The sequence below is a fragment of the Hylobates moloch genome, unplaced genomic scaffold (assembly GCF_009828535.3).
Source record: "Hylobates moloch isolate HMO894 unplaced genomic scaffold, HMol_V3 SCAFFOLD_10, whole genome shotgun sequence".
NCBI classification, from domain to species: domain Eukaryota; kingdom Metazoa; phylum Chordata; class Mammalia; order Primates; family Hylobatidae; genus Hylobates; species Hylobates moloch.
In genome coordinates, this window is record NW_026652285.1 from 1,880,977 (window position 1) to 1,901,432 (window position 20,456).

A 20,456-nucleotide genomic window follows, 5' to 3' on the forward strand; every position below is an offset into this window, starting at 1 on the left:
TCCATCAAACACGTTTCACCTTTCTGTTGTTGAGGTGGAGTCTCGCTCTGTCACCAGGCTGGAGTACAGTGGCGCGATCTCGGCTCACTGCAACCTCGGCCTCCTGGGTTCAAGCGACTCCTGCATCAGCCTCCCGAGTAGGTGGGACTACAGGCGCGTGCCACCATGCCCAGCTAACTTTTGTATTTTTAGTAGAGGCAGGGTTTCACCGTGTTGGCCAGGATGGTCTCGATCTCTTGACCTCGTGATCCGCCCACCTCGACCTCCTAAAGTGCTGGGATTATAGGCGTGAGCCACTGCGCCCAGCCCACCTTTCACCTTTCTCAGAGGAATAAGAATAGTGACCTTAGCTTAAGATTCTTGTGGGGCATCTTCAAATCTCTTGGAGGAAGCGACTTCATGCCTGGAGAGCATTTGGATCCGAGATGGCAAGAATTGATATGAAGCCAAGCTGCATAGACTCCCAGTCATACACAAGTCCTCAGTCCCTGGGGGCCCATCATATGCTGCATGTAGGACGGCTCTTCCATGCACACTTAAGCATAAGACATCACCCAATCAAGCCCCTCTCTTCAAAGCATACAAATTCAATTTCCTTGTTGAAAATCATTGGCTTAGAAGTCTCTTTGGACATCTTTAGCTAGGAACTGGGTGAGAATTATTGAAATCTTGTCTTTGTGGTCAGAAGATGGCACCCTTTGGAGGAGATAGGGCTAGTCAAAGGTGGCAAGCATCCTCTGCCTCTCTGGGTTTTGAGTCAGGGAGGACTTGGATCCAAAGTCCCTGTCTCTAACTTCTTTTTATTCTGCAAAGCCTGGCACGATGCCTGGAAACGGTATAGAGAGATAACAGTTACTGAGTCGTAAACCTGTGCCTTCCACATCTCATTTAAACTTCACACTACAAAACAGGTACTATTATTATCCCTGTTTTGCAGATAAAGAAACGGGCTTATGGAAATTAGGTAATCAGCATTTTTAACCCAGACCAAAGCCTGACCCCAGAGTTTGACAGGGGTGGGAAACATCAGGACATTTATTTACCTTCTGGACATTCAAGTAGACCACTTTTTCCAGGCTCCCTTACCTCTAGTATGACCATTCAACTGAATTCTGTCCAAAGGAACATAAGCAGAAGTAATCCCAGGTGTCACTTCCATGAAAGGCCCATAAACAGTGCCACCTGATCCCCTCTCTCTCCTTCTCCTTTTTTCTGGCTCCTGGAGAAGATGGAGACTAAGAAGGAAGGGACCCAGGTCCCTGACTGTATGGCAAACACACCTGACAGCGATAACTTAAGCATACTCTGAGAATGACCCTGTATGGCAGACACAGCTGAATGTGTGTTCAGAGTTCCAAGCTCAGGAATCTGGGAGTGGCCAGCCTGGAGGTTCATTTTTTACCTATGACGAACATCTGAACCCCCAGCCTGTCCCAAGGACCATAAGCCATACAGGGGATCATAGTCCTTTGTTTTGGGTTAAATGAAGGTTGTCAGGTGGAGGTTGTTAAGGGGAGGGTGCGAAGTGGAAATGCTACTTTATAAACTACATGCTATTTGCAAGTGGTTGTAGTTCTCCTGTCTGGTCCACTGCCACTGGACCATCCCTATGTGTAAATTTCCTCTAATAATAATTTATGTCTCATTTGCTAGCTCTGGGTTTCTTCTTCAGCCTCTCAAACATGGTTCCTTCCCTGTTGAGATTAATAGGGGCCTGGCATGACACTAAGTCATCAAACTGTTACACGAGGAAGGAAAAAGCTTCTCTGTATTAAACCTTTGAGATACTGGGGTTGCTTGTTGCATGGCCTAACCGCTGATTAGCCTAACCCTAATATGAAAACCTTCTTCTGAAGCCCAGTGTCCTTAATTTGAGGTCTTGACATCTTTGCCAGGTTCCCAACTGTCATCTAGGCTCATCACCCCTCACATACATGACTTTGAGATTTGTCCACCTTCTGGACAGCCCTCCCACCCTGGTTAGGCTAAGCCTGCTGGGTTGGACCTTCAGAACACCACTGCCCACCTCTTCCCTCCATTTATCCTGCATTTGAACGCTGCCCAGAATTGTTCAGTTGCTCTCAGGGTGTATTAGTCCATTTTTGTGCTGCTATGAAGAAATACCTGAGACTGGGTAATGCATAAAGAAAAAGAGGTTTGATGGACTCACAGTTCCACATGGCTGGGGAGGCCTCACAATCCTAGCAGAAGGTGAAGGAGTAGCAAAGGCACATCTTACATGGCAGCAGGCGAGAGAGTATGTTCAGGGGAACTGCCCCTTATAAAACCATCAGATCTTGTGATACTTATTCACTATCACAAGAACAGCAAGGGAAAAGCCTGCCCCCATGATTCAGTTACCTCCCACCAGGTCCCTCCCATGACACAGGATTGTGGGAGCTACAATTCAAGACAAGATTTGGGTGGGGACACAGCCAAACCATATCACAGGGGAAGCAGCCTCTACTTCCAGATCAGCTTTTCTACTCATTATCCTCTCCCGAATCCAAATTCTCTCCCTGGCCACTCAGTGCCCCCTTCAACCCCAGCCCCAGTTGTTCAGGTACTTCAAGATGAGGCCTACCATTTCTTAGAGCACTGGTCTTTCGATTTTTGTGCTCACATGTTCCCTAAAATTCTTTTTAAACCATGAATCCACATTGCACATTATAAAGTTGACAACTAAAATTTTTTTTATCACAAGTTTAAATAGTTGCAAAGGATATAATAGCCGCTCTAAGTACTGGCATTTAAAAATAAGCTACTACATGACTCTTTTTAATATATCTGATGAACTATTAAAACCCTAGTGATTTACTACCAACCAACATCCATTTGAAAAATAGAGTTGGAATTTGTACACCACTTTTTTTTTATCGAAATAATTATTTACATTCTGTTTCCTCACTGAGTTTGTTATGTAATATATTTTTATGCCTGAAAGTCTTATATTGTCCCTCCATCGTATTTCTCAGTCATAAAACAACAACTATAGACTGAGATTCTTATTTTTATTTTCAGAGAAAATAAAACAAGGCTCATAAAATAAATTTTTTTTCTTTAGGTATGAGTTATGGTTACCTTCATTACTAGCATATGCATGATCAAAACCATGTCTATAGTAAAATTTTAAATAATTATTATCCATGAAAAACAAAACTTTAACAGGACTGCAAATCTAGGAAGATGGATAGGAGTGGTTGTGGATAACTGATAAAGAAAAGGACTTCACAGACACCAAACTTCCTTGTTGTCCCTTTGTCTGGTGCCACAGACATTTTTATACCTGGAACAGGAGCCCAGAGCTAGAGTAAGATTTAGGATGGGTAGGAAGTATGTCTATGTTTTGTAAAACGAGGGAAATGTGATTATAAAAGGAGAGGAAAGGAAAAAAAAAACCAACCAGCATGAGGCCTCATCAACAACCACTTTCCCAGGCAGGTCAATTTTAAGAAAAAATACATACAGAATTTGAGGACCTAGAAATTCCCTTAAGACTTACCTATGCGATCATATCCCTTGGATATACTTTATGCAACACTAGATGTGTGTCCTGCTGGCTTAAAGCAGGGCATTAGAGTGGGGCTGATGAAGGCAAAAGAGCAGAAGGGTTATTTGGCCAGTTCTAACATTTTTGACGGGGCTCAAATTAGAATGTTTGATTTGTTTCCAAGCGAATATACATATTCCTAAAGATAGAATGACAACTTTTTTTGTAACTTTCTTCTGGCATTTCTATATCTTTTGAAATGTCCCTTATAGCCCCTAAAATAGAAGTGGCCTCATGCCTCCCATAAGCTCTGATGGGGCACAGGATGGGTCTGGGGGGTCCCCAGAAAGAAGGTGATGGTTGAAGTGGGCGAAGATGAGCAGGAGCTTGTCAGGAAGAGATGGAGAGGGATATCCCAGGTGGCAACACAGAGGTAAGAGAAGAGAACAGAACACTCCTACAGGCGACAGCATGGTTGGTGCAAAGGGTATAAGGTGAGTGGTAAAAAATGAGCTATGACCAGACCATGAATTTCCTTGCATGCTGCTCTAAGGCCTTTGGACTTTAGCCTGACCAGGAGAATGACATGAGCAGGTTTCTATGTTAAAAAATATTATACTGGCAGTTAAGAGGAAGATGGATTGCAAAGAATTAGGAAGAGTGAGGGAGATTTCTACTTTAGTCTCTGAGTAAGTCTCTAGGGATGAGGTGGGTGCATAGATTCAAGAGCCATCTAGTAAGGTTGAGCCTGCAGGGTTTAGTAGAACGGGTCAAGGACAGCTCTAAGTTCCATGATCTCAGTCAATCTCTGGTTCACGGTCAGGGATGCACATAAGGATCCTCTCAGGAGTTTGCAAAAACACCCATGCCTGGCACCACCCTGCGACTCGTTGAATTTGCAGCCTCTGGTGTGGAACGCCAGTCCATTTTCCTTAGAAAGCTCTCCTGGTTTATTCTACTCTGCACTCTCTGGTTGAGAGGAACATGGGCCAGGAATTGTAGGCTTCATCTTTCCGTTAAAGAAATCAAAGCTCAAAGAGCTCTGAAATCGGAATTCCTGGAGCAAAGCATATAACTAGGGAAACGGTAATGCCAGGATTTGAACCCAAGTTATTTGGACTTCAAGCCCCTTCCTGTTCCAGACGTGCTGATCCTTGCCTACCTGCCCACTCCTGCTTCCTGTTTGACCACCTGTCCTATATATTCCTGAATGTGGCTGATGTGTTTATAATTTGAGCCCTGCCTCCATCCACAGCTGCCTGACTAGGAGGGACACCTGGCCCCAGAGGAGCCACTCCATTGGATCAGCTGAAATCTAAGATAGTGGCTCTCAAACTTTGCTGCTCATTACAATCACCTGGTAAACTTTAAAAAAGTCCCGATACCAGGTCGTATTTCCATTCAACTGAATCAAAATGGGAGGAGTGGGAATGGGGAAGGGGGTGGAACCTAGGCATAGTTTACAATTTTTTCTCCAGGTGATTACAATTGGAGCTTATGAACTCATAATCAAAGTTCTTCTCCAAATGTCCACAAATTAGTGGCATCAACAACAGCTGGAAGCTTTGCAGGAGCGTAGACTCTTTGGTCCTATCTTAGACTCCTGAATCACAATCTCTATTTTAACAAGATCTCCAGATGATTCCTATGTGCATTTCCGTTCTCCCCTAAACAACACAGAGCGCAGTGGCTCACTCCTGTAATCCCAGCAGTTTGGGAGGCTGAGGTGGGCGGACCACCTGAGGTCAGAGGTTCAAGACCAGTCTGGTCAACACGGTGAAACCCCGTCTCTACTACATATACAAAAATTAGCTGGGCGTGGTGGTGGGCACCTGTAATCCCAGTTACTTGGGAGGCTGAGGCAGGAGAATCCCTTGAACTCGGGAGGCGGAGGTTGCAGTGAGTCGAGACTGCTCCACTGCACTCCAGCCTGGGCAACAAGAGTGAAACTTTGTCTCAAAAAACAAAAAACATAAAACAACAACAACAACAAACCACAGAGGGGCAAAATGAGTCAGTGGAGGAATGAATGGCAGATTAGTACATGTCCTTGCAATTATTCGGAGTCCTTGGATTTCCTTGATTCTTGCCCTTCCTGATGTCTAACTGTCACGCTTCCCTTGAATTCTGAACCATATCTAGCAATATAATTACCCTTTCCCGCCCCACCTTTTTTTTAGGCTAGTTTGAGTAGGCTTCTATCTCTTGCAACTGTTAGCACTAGGAAACATATCCGAGTCACGCAGCACCAAAGTATGTTAGCAGCAGCGAATCCTTATGGGTCTGCAGCAACCTCAATTCTTGCCTCCTCAAAAGAAGGAATTCGACCAAGGGTCATAAGGCAGAGGGAGAGACAGAAGCAAGTTTTACAGCAGGAGCGAAAGGTTATTAAAAAGTTTAGATCAGACGGGAGGCTGAGGCAGGAGAATCGCTTGAACCCAGGGGGCAGAGGTTGCAGTGAGCCGAGATTGCACCATTGTACTCCAGCCCCAGGGGACAAGAGCGAGACTTTGTCTCAAAAAAAAAAAAAGAGTTTAGAGCAGGGACAAAAGGAAGTAAGGTACACTTGGAAGAGGGCCAAGCAGGCCACTTGAGAGATTCAAGTGTGTGGTTTGACCTTTGCCTTGGGGTTTTATACATTGGCATGCTTCCCGGGGTGGGGGGGTGGAGTGCACCCTTCTCCCCTGATTCTTCCCTTGGGATAGGCTGTCCACATGCACAGTGGCCTGCCAGCACCTGGGAGGAGCCACACGATCAGTGTTTTCCGAAGTTGTGTGTTCCTAGAAGAAGGTCATATGCCAGTTAAACGCCACCGTTTTGCCTCTTAGCGCACATGCTTGAGCCCACTCGCCGAACTCCTGAGACCGCATAGGGAAGCTGCTGATCACCAGTTTCAGGTGTTTTTATCTGTTGGGAGGCTGGCCTTTTCCTTGTGCTGGCTGAGGCCAATTATTATTTTGCAGAAACAGTTTAACAACTGCCTGATCAACACCTGATGGTTGCCTGACGTTCCTGGTGGTGGGGGCAGGGGAGAGGGGTCCTCTTCTGCCCCGCTCATGTCTCACTAATTACCTACTGTAACACAACCACAGGTGCCACAACATACTTGCTTTTTAAATTTCCTTTTGTTTGAATCAACCAATGTGCCTTGCAGAACACTTCGTCAGTGGAGTGGGGAGCTGAAGTCATCACTGATTATTTGGTGCATGGTCTCAAAAGCGTTTCTCCTGAGTGACATTTTGGACAAAGCTTGCCAGAGATGGGCAGCCTTTGAAGAAGTTCAGTCATCATCTTCCTTTCCAAGTTGGGCTTGAGGATGCAGCGTGAATAGCACAGGCTTTGGAGTTGAATTAAAACTGGGTTTGAACCCTGTCTCTGGCATCCATTTATTTCAGAAACAGATATTTATGGAGCGTCCACCATGGAGAAGGCCTTTTTAGCTGGTAACATTATACTTAATCTTTCCGAACTCAGAGTCATTAGTGCCATCTTAATATTATTTGTACTCAGCAAGATAACAAATATAAAGCATCTGGAGGCCTGGAATAGTAGACATTCAACAAGGACGAATTTCTTCCTTTGTACTGCCCAATCCCCTCTCTTCTCCCTGGACCTTGCAGGAGATGGATAAGGAGCCTCTTGAAGGAAGTGGCTCAGAATTAGTGTTCTCTCTCTGACCTTTGAAAATTGAATGAATAACACAAGGGACATGAGAAAACACAATGACACCATTTGGGACTTTTGTCCCTTAGGCTAGATTTACTTGTAAGATTTCTATCCTAATGTACTAGAGGCAGAAGATGGATTAAGAAAGGAGTCTTAGAGAATCTCTCATCTACTCTCCTTATTTCAAGATGAGAAGTCAAATAGTTGCCGTTGGAGACTGGATTCTATTCTAGGTTTGCAAACTTCTCATCTGATGCTCATGACGTGACATCAATCTTGCCCCCTAACAATCCTCATTACATCTTTATCTTCCGTCCCCAAGGTAAATTGATAGTGCAAGCATCATGGACTTTTGTACTGCATGATCACCACTCATTTCCAAAAGCCACCCCAAATTTGTACATACTCAAGTAAAACCAGGATCCTTGCTTTGCTAACATGACTTCCAATTCCTGTGGCGGCACCTTCTACCCCTTAAATAGACTGCAGCTCTTGAGCCACTTCTATGTAGAAATTCTGAAGCCACTACTGAAAATGAGTCCCAGGGTATAAAAGACTGGAAGGCAGTGCCTGTTAGTTGACCCCACATCCACAGCCAATTGAGCATTGTGTGATTTTCCTTGGAAGTGGATACAATGGACTCCAGCACGAGTCACAAGGCCCAGCTCTAACCCAGGTTTCTTCCTCAGTCATCATTTCTGTCCCTCCTCTGCGCAGCATCCTGTGACCTGGGAAGGGGGTGAGAGGAAGTAAAGAAAAAGGAGGGTCCCTCATGAACTTTGCCTGTGAAGAGGATGCACTCAGGGAAGGAAAAATGATTCCCGCCCATGGGATCAGGATCCCGCCAGTCTGAACACCGTTGTACAGCTTAACAGTCCCTCATCTGTTTTTCCTTTTGGCCCTTTCAGCAACCCTGTGAGGGACTCAGGGTATAATAAACAAGGAGACACATTTGGTGATGGCAAACCTTACCCAGGGTCGGAGGGGAGCTGGGAGGTCTGTGCTGCTGGGTGTTTTGACATCCCAAATCCCCAAGGGAGTATGGGCTGGGAAGACCTCATGTGTGACACCTCAACCCCCTGCAAATATACCCCAATATCTTCAGCTATAATTAATTAATTTTGAATACATTGAAAGAAGTAAATACCTCTGACAGTTCGCTGACTCCCCAGCCTGCCTCCTGGTGCTCCTCCGCCCACTCCCTGTGATTAGGGAGGGAGAAGCCAGGGCTCAGTTTATTCCATCTGAGATAGGGCCGTCTTTCCTAAAACGAGCCTCCCCCACCTGTAACCTTATTCTCCTCTTGCTAACTTTTCTGTTCATGGCTTTGAAGCCAAAACATGAGTGTGCTTTGACAAGCTTTCTGTGCCTGTCCTGCGATGCCCCTCCCTGTCTCCAGCCCATCCGCCTCTTCCCTGGGCAGCGCTGCAGAAACTCCTTCACCCTTCTGTCAGGCCCCATCCCCCCCTGCTGCCTCCCCAGAACTACAGAGGGAAGCTGACACAAGAAAGGCTTCATGAAAAGGAACCCTTAAAAGACCAAAGTGCCTTTCTTTCTTTTGAATGAAGATGAATCTCAGAAATAGAGGAAATATCATTTGAAAGAGGAGACACAGGGGAGACGTCCCCCAGCCTCAAGGTTCTCAGTGGGAACCTTGGATTTGAGCTATTTGTGTACCGAGCTGGTCATTCTCTCTCTCTCAATCTTTCATTCTTTTTCTCTCTCGCTCACTCTCTCCCTCTTTTTCCCCTCCCCCTCTCCTTCTCTCCCTCCCCCCTCAATCTTGTTCTCCCACTCTCTCCCTTCCCCTCATCTCTCATTCTGTCTCCATCTCTGTCATTGTTTCTCTCACTCTCTCTCTACTTTACTCCTCCACTCCCTCCCTCTTTTTCTCTCTCTCCCCCTCCCTCTCCCCTCACCCCTCTCTATCTCCCTCCCTCTCTCTCTGTTTCTCCCTCTTCCCTCTGCTCCCTCCCTTCTTACTTTTCTCCCCTGTGTGCAGCAGTGGTGGAGGAGGGGGTATTAGTGGGTGCATTTGGATGGGAGGTGGAAATGACTACAGGTGAAGTGGGGATGTAGATTTGAGGGCCCAGGCGGATAGATGAAAATAGAAGAAGCCCAGACAGGACCCTAGACGTCCTGGCCCCTTGACCATGACCTTGTAACCATGCCACAGTTGTGATACCCGTTCATTAAAGTGTCTATGTGAGCAGGAAGCCCATTACCCATTCTCAGAAACCTTCCCCAAGGCACTGTAAGGATCACAGGATAATGTTTGGGTCTGAGGAGGCTTTTGATATATTCCATCTGGTGAATCTCTTCATTTTCTAGATGAGAGCCTTGGAGTCTAGAGAAGGAAAGTGACCTGCCAAGTGTTACACACAGCTAAATACAATCCCAGCCACCCCCTGCTCCCCAGGCCAGGCTGTTCAATACAGCACCCTGTCTCCTCTTTGGCTATTTTCTATGGAGGATCCTAAGGGCAAAGATGATCTGATTCTTGTTTTGCAGGTGGAAATATGGAGGCACAAAAAGCCTCATTGCTTCAGTCTGCTGTCTTCTAGGCTAAGCAGTCTTTAAGTATCTAAATCCTACCCATTCTTCATGATGAATTTCATCACTTTTCCCATGAAATGTTCCTTAGTTTCCCAGTTGGAAGTAGTCACTCCTTCTTCTGAACCCACCCCACTTCCAACCCAAGCACTCCACATGTCCCTCTCTTGCCATGGCTTTCTGCAGTGCAATTTCAATACATTTGTCCACAGCTGAGTCCCTTCTGCAAAGATGCCAGCATTTTTGAGGACAGAGATGACGTTATGGATTGCAAACAAACCTAATCCTAACTAATTCAATGTGTGATATTTATTCCTTAATGTGTTTCTGTATTTTCATATTCTTTTTGCAAAGTTAAAAAACATAAAAAAGAAAAAATCTAATCTTGGAATATTGTGATACAATAAAGCCTGCTTTACCACATAGCTCCTTCCCCCAAACCATGAAGCATTCCTCCTCCAGGAAGCTTCCAAGGGCTGAGCAGCAGGGTGGGTTAGCCCATGGTGTAGGCAGTTCAGGGTACCTCGTCCGGAGCGATTTTAAAAGGGATGATATCAATGTTCTATATTATTCAGCATTTTTCTCTTTTGCAAAAGAAAAGTTTTTCAAGTTTTTATCAACTACAATAGAAATTGTGAAATTTCTGCTGAAGGTATTTTAGTGGAATTTTCAACTGTGAAGACTCTGGAAAGCTGCTAGGATAAATCCTGAAAGGAAACAAAGACATGGGCGTTATTGCAATTTCTGAAACGTATTGGGGAATAGGATTTTTATGAATCTCTTCTAAACTTGCCCTCAAGTCAGTATTAAAATTACTATATGCAAATCTGTTCCTTGGTGTGAAAGAACATTTCAAAATTAAAATTAATTAAAAGTTCTCTGATCAACTGTGAGTGAAAATAGCTTCATAAATCTGGTTGCCCAGTCAAATATGCCTAGAAGACCAATTTTGACAAAATTATTAACAAATTTACAGAAGTTCAGGCACAAACACAAAATCTATAATATTATTATGCATTATTGCCACAGCCTGATATGTGGGTATAAGTTTTTTCTTTTAAAAGAAGATACACTAATGTAATTAAAAAGTATGAGTTGTCTACTGCTGTCTTCCTGTTTTACTATATTTACTTATTTATTTTACTGACATCATTGCTATTTAATGATTTCAGTTTTTTTTTAGATTCAGGGGACATATATGCATGGATATTGTATTAGTCTGCTTTCACACTGCTGATAAAGACATACCAAGCCTGGGTAATTTATAAAGAAAAAGAGGTTTAATGGACTCACAGTTCCACGTGGCTGGGGAGGCCTCACAATCATGGCAGAAGGCATGTCTTACATGGTGGCAGACAAGAGAGAATGAGGGCCAACCTAAAAGGGGTTTCCCATTATAAAACCATCAGATCTCCTGAGACTTATTCACTACCACGAGAACAGTGTGGGGTAAACCGCCCCCAGTGATTCAGTTATCTCCCATCGGGTCTCTCCCACAACATGCGGGAATTATGGGAGCTACAATTCAAGATGAGATTTGGGTGGGGACACAGAAAAACCATACTAGATATATTGTGTGATGCTAAGGTTTGAGATACAAATGATCTTGTCACCCAGATAATGAGAAAGCACCTAATAGTTTTTCAACCCTTGCCTCCCGCTCCCTCCCTCCCCACCTCTAGTAGTCCCCAGTGTCTATTGTTGCCATCTTTATGACATGGTTATTAATATGACATTCAATAAAATTTTTAAAAATCATGGTTTTCTGGCAGTCACTATTATTTGTTTCATTTTATGATTGTTACTGAAGATAATTGTGTTGTCAAAGAAGGGGAGATTAAAGACTACCTGCTTTCAGTATACCCCTGGGTACTCCCCCACCCATCATGAACACAATTTCTTCTTAATCCTCAGGGGAGGTCTCTCACTCACCCATCGCCAACAGCATTTTGGAAATGAAGCTCCAATAAGTCTATGTTTCTGGCAAGTAAGTTTGCTAGTGGTGGCTTTCTTGTTAAGTTGCAATTGTCTCAGCTCTGGGTTCTTGTCCATTTCTGCAAGTGTGAAAGGAGACAGACATTTTCCACCCTGGGAATCCTCTGTAATATCATAGAGGGTTTCTCCACCTCAGCAATGTTGATATTTTGGGCCAGATAAGTCGTCATCGTTGGGGCTGTCCTGTGCTTTATGGGATGTTTAGCAACACCCCTAAATATGATTACTAAATAGCAACTAAATGCCAGTAGCACCCCTTCTCTTCTGTTGTGACAACTGAAATTGCCACAAAAAATCGCCCCAGTTGAGCATCACTGTATTAGACTGAGACTCTGCGGTTTGTAGTTGAAATGGCCCTAGAGCAGACCTTCATCTATACTGAGCTTGGGCAAGTCTCCTACTGTTGCTGAGCCTCCATTTTCTGCATCTGTAAAGTTAGACTACCATCTATCTTGATTCAATGTGAAGTTCAGAAAAATAACATACGTGAAAATGACTTGTACACTCTAAATTTATTTGCAAATGTGCAAGGTCATTACCGACTGGTCAAAAACTTTACACTAAACTGAGTTGTGAAAAAAATGCAGCTCTTAAAATGATCTAATCTTGAATTCATCCTTATTTGAGTTCATTAAAAACTTAATCAGCCAGTTACATATAATTTCTTCTTTTCCAATTTAAAGCAGGATCTTTCACTCAATTTGATATCTTTGGGTTAAGAATTCAATTCATTCAAAGTACAAATATCCAGGACAGTTTCTCTCAAGATCTTTTCACCTTCTTCTCTTTCTCAAGATTGTGGCTGGGTGCAGGTAGAACTCATAGATTCTATGGCGATGAGGTGGGGAGTCTCAGGTTCCCATGCTGGCCTCAGGTCTGTGCTGGTCTGTGCTGATCTGTGGGGTGTTCTGGTCTGGTTCCTGCATATTTGCCTGGGATGGCAAATCCCACCTTGTCCTTCAGAGCCTTGTGTGTGATCCCTGACCTGGACTCCAGAGGTGAGGTCCCTGTCCCCTGCAGCCCCCTTATCTATACAGCCTGGGGGCTGTTTTGGTTCTTCATTTCTTTCAGCCTCTGCATCTCCCTGGGGGCCTCAGATGTGTTCCCTGCACCAAGCTGAAGTCAGCAAATCTTGGCCAGTTGGACCTCCAGCCCACTCACATGGACCTTCCTCAGCCCTGGTAGCCTGCTGCCATTGTGCTGTGCCAGATGCTGTGCTGGCTAACCATGGGCTGTTTCCAAGACCTTTCTATTTCCCAGGTGTAAGTGATCCTATTTCCCTATCTGGAAGTTTTGAGACTCCTGCCCATTTTCTTTCCTCCCCTCCTACCCACAATGACCCTGGATTTGAGTTAGGGGGTGGAAACACCCCATCTCTTATCTCTTGCCCTCTCATCTCTCCCTTCTGAGCCCCCTTGTCAGACCTGCAGGTGCATTTCTCCACCTCTTTCCTGTTGAGTAGGAAGTCCCCTTAGCATCATATGTGCCTTCTTGCCTACTCTAGGACATTCTCCTTCCCAGTAGCAATGTGGCAGAGGGGCTGCCAGAGAAGAAACAAATTTACCAACATGAGAAAATGCATGCATCTCACAAGTATTAGCAGAGTTACAGCAATGGTTCAGGACCAGGTGAAGGGAAGGAAGAGTCCCTTGAAAATGAAATGTGTGCCCCAAACTATCTTCAAGCTTCAGCCAACTGGCCTCCCACACAGAAATGAACTCCTGCCCTTGAAAAGCAAAACCCATCCTCAGAATGTCTCTTAATTAAGGCTTTTAAATCTCCTTGCCCTTCTTCGTTTTCCTTCCTTCTCTTCTTTTCCTCCTTGTTTTTCCATTGTCATCTCTTTTCTATCTGGACTGAGTTTCCTGTGTGGATTGCTCTTGGGAGTTGTCCCATGGAAAGAGGACCTTGGGTTAGCAGAGGGCTCCCTGCCTGCTTTCCCGTCTTTTCTGGGGAACCAGGCTGACACAGCTGCTCTGGCAACCAGTGTTTCCAAGAAGAGCCACCAAGCATGCAGAGCCTCTGCTGAGAGAGCTAGGTCAACATCCCCTCATGGAAAAGCCATCCCAGTGTGTTTCTTTAGAGCTAGCAAGGAGGGCCAAGGTAGACTCTAGGGTTCTTCACCAGCCTAAGGTGCCTTGGGAAGCAATTGCCAGTGGCTCCATCAACAGCTTCCTTTGAAAATTCAGACTCTTCAACCTGTTCAGTGCCAACTATGCATTCTTGGTCGCACCCCCAAACTCATGCTACATGCATATGGGTGCATGCGTGCACACACAGGGACACACACATGCACACAAGGACACACCTCCTCTTGGACTGTTGAGAAGGCTGGATTTATGTAATAAAACTTCCTCTGCCACATAGACAAAAATAACCCTGGCATCCCTTTTTGGATGGATTTTAATTAGGAAAGACACAGCATTTAAATTATGCTTATTACTTTCAGTTGCTTATACAGGCTGTGGATTTCGGAAAAAGGCAATGGGAATCATGTGAGCTGGATTTCTCTAACAGGATGACTCTGAGAGGGAAAAATTGCCAAGGGCATTTTAAATCTCTTTCTCCTCTTCTAGACAGCCTGGCTGAGGAAAAAGGTCCATGTTCTAACATCATTATCACTAACATCTCTGAGTGCCTACTCCATGCCAGAACCCTGGGTAACAAGCATTTTATTTATTTGTTCATGTTTGTTTTTTTTTTTGAGACAGTCTTGCACTGTCACCCAGGCTGGAGTGCAGTGGCACGATCTCAGCTCACTGCAAGCTCCACCTCCCGAGTTCAGGTGATTCTCCTGCCTCAGCCTCCTGAGTAGCTGGGATTATGAGCCTGTGCCACCTCCTCTGGCTAATTTTGGTATTTTTAGTAGAGACAGGGTTTTGCAATGTCGGCCAGACTGGTCTCGAACTCCTGGCCTTAAGTGATCTGCCCACCGTGACCTCCCAAAGTTCTGAGATTACAAGCGTGAGCCACCTCACCTGGCCTAACAAGCTTTTTAAATGCATTACCTTAATTAGCCTCAAGAATTCGAGTTTGACCAATAGAACCCATTGGGGACTATCCATTTCTAGGGGATTCCAGGGACATACCCTTATTATGAATCAGGGGGGTTCCTCCCTGAAGCTGCCATGTACCTACAATAGTGACTGGCTGCTAACAGCATGTATGCAATGAATTGATGTATTAGGCTGGTGCGAAAGTAATCGCGGTTTTTGCCTTTGAAAGTAATAGCAAAAACCGCGATTACTTTTGCACCAACCTATACAAGCAAGTGAATGACTGAATGTGGTGGGTGTGCTCAGAATGAATCAGATGCAGAAGACTTCTGTGTGGGAATAGAGTCCTAGCCACAGACCTTGCTTCCGGGAGTACTAGATAGATGGTATATGACTCCATTCTCCAATGAGTGGCTTTTTGGTGAGATTTAAAACTTGGAAGAACATAAAAAATTTCTCTCCCCTGCTTCTCTCTCCCAAATCTTTATTGGCGTCTTAATGAGGATAAACTTTCAGGCCACAACTACGATTTTAGGCAATTATTTAGCCCATCTGGCTTTCCTTTTCTTCTGCGGCTATAACACCAATATCTACCACAGAGAGTTTTCTAACAACGATTAAAGATCCAATATGTAGGCTGGGTACAGTGGCTCACACCTGTAATCCCAGCACTTTGGGAGGCCGAGGCGGGCAGATCACAAGGTCAGGAGTTCAAGACCAACCTGGCCAATATGGTGAAACCCCGAATCTACTAAAAATACAAAAATTAGCCAGGCGTGGTGGCGGACGCCTGTCCCAGCTACTTGTGAGGCTGAGGCAGGAGAATGGCGTGAAACCGGGAGGCGGAGCTTGCAGTGAGCCGAGATCGCACCACTGCACTCCAGCCTAGGCAACAGAGCAAGACTGCGTCTCCAAAAAAAAAAAAAAAAAAAAAAAAAAAAAAAAAAAAAAAAAAAAAAAAGATCCAATATGTAGCTAAGGAGACCTTCTTCCCCATTTTATTGCTAAAGAATTTGGGGCTCAGGTATATTAAATGAACTTTAGCACACTCACTCACTCAATCATTCAACAACTTATTGATTATCTATTATGCTTACACCCTATTCTAGATGCTGTGGTGATTGGGACAGTCAATGAGGGGAACAGGGAAGACATAAACAAACAAAATAATTTCAAATTATAATAAATAAATACCATGAAAAGAGTAAAAGAAAGCAGAACAAAAAAGCTGTGATGGAGTAAGTGGGGAAGCTCTAGATGAAATGATCAGAAAAGACTTCTTTAAAAAGAAGAAAAAAAAAAGATCTCTTTGAAACTAAGCCCTGACTTGTAAGAGGAAGGAGCCATGCCTAGGTCTTGGGGGAATATAGTTCAGTCAACAAAAACTGCAGGTGCAAAGGTCCTGAGGTGGAAATGACATTCCTGTGATGAAGGGACAGAGAGAAGATCAGAGAGCTTAGACAGTGAGGAGAGGGGTTCAGGATAGGGCTGGAGAGGTAGGCAGACATCAGAATATGGAAGGTATTACAGGATTAGTCAAGGAGTTTGGATTTCATCCTAAGTGCAGCAAAACTATTTGAAAATTTTGAGCAGGGGAGTGGCATGCTCTGATTTACATTTTAAAAAGATCCCTCTGGCTGCCATATGGAGAATAAATTATGATGAAGTATACGTGGAAGTTAAGTGGAACAGATGAAGGCAGAGGTGATAGTAGCCGGGACTACGGGGTAGGAACACGTGGAAAGGCTTGGACCCAGGGCACGTGTAAGGAAACCAGGACTAGAACCCAGACCTCTATAGCATCTGCCTCTCTGGCCTGCCATGTGCCATATAAATATTCTTGCTTTTCTTTTTTTAAATAAATTTCCCATTTAACATGCTTTTTGCAGAGACATAAGTTCACTGGAAACTGCTCAGATCGACACTCAAGCAGGAATAACATGCCTGTGTGATAATGCATTCGTCAGCATTCCTGAGTCCACTCCAGGAGTGCTGGACGCGAAAGGGGCCCAAGAGAGTCCTCCCAACAAGGGCAGGAAAAGGAATGTCGGTAGGACTCCAGGGCTAATAGGAGGTGTGGGGCTTCTCATCCCAGAAGGAGGAGGTCTGAGGAATACATACTGGGGGTTATATCCAGAAAGGAAGAAGCTCATTCCCACTTAAGTTCAACAAGCTTGCTATCAGCACAAGGAGAGAGGCCATGGTTGGAGGGTCTTGGAGAAAGGAGGTCGGTGGGAGCCTGGGCCTTCAGATTGACTGAGAGGGAAAGCGCCCTCTACTTTTTAAACTTGCAAGGAAACTCTTAAAAGCCCCTCTCTTTTCAGCAGTTTGTGACTTTCATGTGAGGATGATAAATTACAAACATTTCCAAGTATTCTGTTCCTCAAATGCTCTGTGTTTCTCCATCATTGTATTTTGGACATCTTATTTTAAGGCTTTTTTTTTTTTGTGGATCTGTCTCCTCCATGGGACAGTGGCTTCCTTGGAAGGTGTCTTCATTACTTTTGCATCCTTGGGCCACATCAAAGGACCTAGCATACAGTTGGCAGTCAAAAACTTGCTCAACAGTTAGATGTATGATATCCCTAAATGCACAGAACCAAAGAATCATCCTAAATTAGATTATAAGGCTGAGTGCAGTGGCTCTCGCCTGTAATCCCAGCATTTTGGGAGGTCAAGGCTGGTGAATCACTTGAGGCCAGGAGTTTGAGACCAGCCTGGCCAACAATGCCAAAACTGGTCTTTACTAAAAATACAAAAATTAGCCGGGTATAGTGGTGCACACCTGTAATCCCAGCTACTGGGGAGGATGAGGCAGGAGAATTGCTTGAGCCTGGGAGGTGGAGGTGAGCCAAGGTAACCCCACTGCACTTCAGCCTGAGCAACAAAGTGAGACTCTGTCTCAAAAAGAAAAAAAAAAGATAAATTAGATTATAAATCAACCAGTCCAAGGATTCTTAATCTTTATTGGTCATAGACGCTTTTGGGAAAATGATGACAGTCAGGGACACTTTCCATAGGAAAAACTCTCATATGAAAATATTTTAATTTTTTTTTTATAGATAAGAAAATTGAAGACCAGAAGATAGGAGTGACTTAACCAAAGCCACCAACTTTGTCTGTGACAGTCATGCCTGGAACCCAGATGTCCTGATCTCCAATCCTGTCCCCTTCTACTATGCCTGGGCAGAGTGAGTTAGAATGTCACATAGAGGGTACAAAGATAACAATCAGAACTATACCAGGAACTGGCCCTGGGGAGAATTCTTAGAAAACAGATGATTGCTGAGATAAGAAGCTACTAGCCTGGGCTGATGAGATCATGCTATGTCTATCCTAGGCAGGCCAGGAAGCCCTAAAGGTATTGAAGTCCTAGAAATTAGTGACTACTCAATCGTCTCTGAGAGAGCAGCAATAATACCAAGTGTTGCGTTCAGGAATTCAAACCTAATTGTAATCTCTAATTAGCTCATTTTTAATGTCCTGAGCACGAACACATTGAAGCAACAACACTCTGTCTATGCAAAGGTTATTTAGGGCAAGAGGAGAGACTTGGATGCTCCTTTCAGAGCCTGCCATCCTTGAGTGTCTAAAACAGAAGAAAACACAGATTTCTGCTAGGTTTATCCCACTACCCCTGCTTATTTTCTGACAGAGGTTTGGGGAGAGGGGTGTCGAGGGGAGTGTGATATGAGAAGAGAAGGTATCAATCAGCACACCATTCTCTAACAAGTCTGTGGTCTTTACAGCTTGCAATATACTTCTTCAATCAGTTATCTTTTAGAATCCTCCAGCAACCCTCTAACGTGGGCTGGGCAATGATTTCTACCCCCATTTTATGGCTGAAGGAACTTGAGATGAGCAAAGAGACACTCGTTCCCAGTAACATACTGTTTCTCATTCCCGTTGGTTGGTTGGGCATCTTTTAGGTGAAGAGTACTACGAGGTACACATAGAAGTCATTATGAAGGGCTGTCAACAGCTTATTCAGCTGATTGGGTTGTGGGGTGAGGAACTGGGTGACAGGGTCATGATAAGGCTGAGTAATCTGCTTCTTGTCTCTCTTCTACTTTCCCAATTCAAAATTCACCTAGATAGTGATTCAAGGTATTTGGATTAGGGGTCTTTTTTTGAGAATCTAAACAGTGATGGCTACTCTGTCTTCAGTAAAGTACTTATAGTGGGTCAAAACATGTCCTCCCACAATCCATGTCCATCCAGAACCTCAGAATGTGACCTTACTTGAAAATAAACTCTTTGGAGATGTAATTTGTTAAGATGAGGTCATACTGGATTAGGATGGGCCCTGAATCCAATGACTGATGTCCCTATAAGAAGAGGAGAAGACACACAGACACAAAAGAGATAGATACACAAAGAGAGAAGAAAACCGTGTGAAGATGGAGACAGATTGGAGTAAGGCAGCTACAACCCAAGAATTCCAAGGAGTGCTGGAAGTCACCAGAATCTAGGAAGAGCCAAGGAAAGATTCCCTCCTAAACCTTCAGAGGGATGGTGGCCCTGTTGACATATCGATTTCAGACTTCTGGCCTCCAGAATTACGAGAGACTACATTGTTTGTTGTTTTAAGCCACCGAGTTTACAGTGTATTGTTACAGCAGCTCTAAGAAACGAGTGTAGGCTGGGAGCGGTGGCTCACACCTGTAATCCCTGCACTTTGGGAGGCCGAGACTGGCGGATCGCCTAAGGTCCGGAGATTGAGACCAGCCTGACCAACATGGTGAAACCCTGTCTCTACTAAAAATGCAAAAATTAGCCAAGTGTGGTGGTGGACGCCTGTAGTCCCAGCTACTCAGGAGGCTAAGGCAGGAGGATCACTTGAACCCGAGAGGCAGAGGTTGCAATGAGCCAAGATGGCACCACTGCACTCCAGCATGGGCAACAGAGTGAGACTCCATCTCAAAAAAAAAAAGAAAAAGAAAAGAAAAGAAATGTGTATGGTACTATTAGGTTGGTGCAAAAGTAATTGCAGTTTTTGCCATAATAAATATCTCCTCTCCATACCCAACTCTGGGAAATCAAACCACTTTCCATTTTCTGAACATTTTATGCCTTCTCATGCTATGGTGTCCTTCCCTGGTGACTCCCTCTGCTTACAATGCCCTCTTCTCTCCCCTCCTGTCCATTCCTACTCCTACTTCAGTCTAACTTCAGGTAGCCTTTCTTTCGGAGACCTTCCCTGACCACTTCCCACTCCCAGGCAGGGCTAAATGCTCTCTCTTCTGTGTTCCCACAGAACCCTTTAATATAATGATTATCACATTTACCCTTGTCTATTTAACCTAGACTGTGAAGCTTATTAAGAGAGGTATTCTGTATTTTTAACTCAAGTGCCTAGTACAGTTCCTGGCCCCTACTGGATAGTCAATGTATGATTGAACAGATGCTTATTTACTGAGCAAAGAAGCATCATAGGTAGCAGGTGGGTTGAGGGCAATGTAGGATCTCCCACAGCAGGCCTGCAGGGAGAGCTCCATGGAGATCACAGCTGTTGGGTTGTGGCCACTGCAGCACCAGGAGGCAAACACATAGCCACCACAATGCAGAAAGGACCCTGACCATATCTCCACAGCTATTTCACATGTGCTTTACTGCCTTGCGGACTGACACCCAAACTTCTTCCTCAGGTCTCTTCTCTAGATCGTAACACATGTTATAGAAGACTACTTTCTTCTACATGCCCTGTGGCCTAGGAATCCATAGGCATAGGTCCTAGACCTGGCTGTGATATGAAC

General features: G+C 44.5%; 1 protein-coding gene across 7 annotated transcripts in view; it reads right to left on the minus strand.

Moving 5' to 3' along the window:
- Nucleotides 1–710: 710 nt before the first annotated feature.
- Nucleotides 711–20,456, minus strand: part of MMD (monocyte to macrophage differentiation associated) — a 90,402-nt gene continuing 70,656 nt past the window's right edge. The window contains exons 8-9 of one of the 7 annotated variants that reach the window (XR_009215325.1): nt 11,642–11,763; nt 11,046–11,086 (exon numbers count right to left, since the gene is read on the minus strand). Coding sequence is in view for 2 of the 7 variants with exons in the window: in XM_058445693.1 (XP_058301676.1) it covers nt 10,326–10,416 (91 nt within the window). In the remaining 5 variants the exon portion in view is untranslated. Of the gene's footprint in view, nt 827–10,000; nt 10,417–11,045; nt 11,087–11,641; nt 11,764–20,456 lie in introns of those variants that run through there. The other 6 variants (XM_058445698.1, XM_058445699.1, XM_058445693.1 and 3 more) reach the window with 6 other exon arrangements.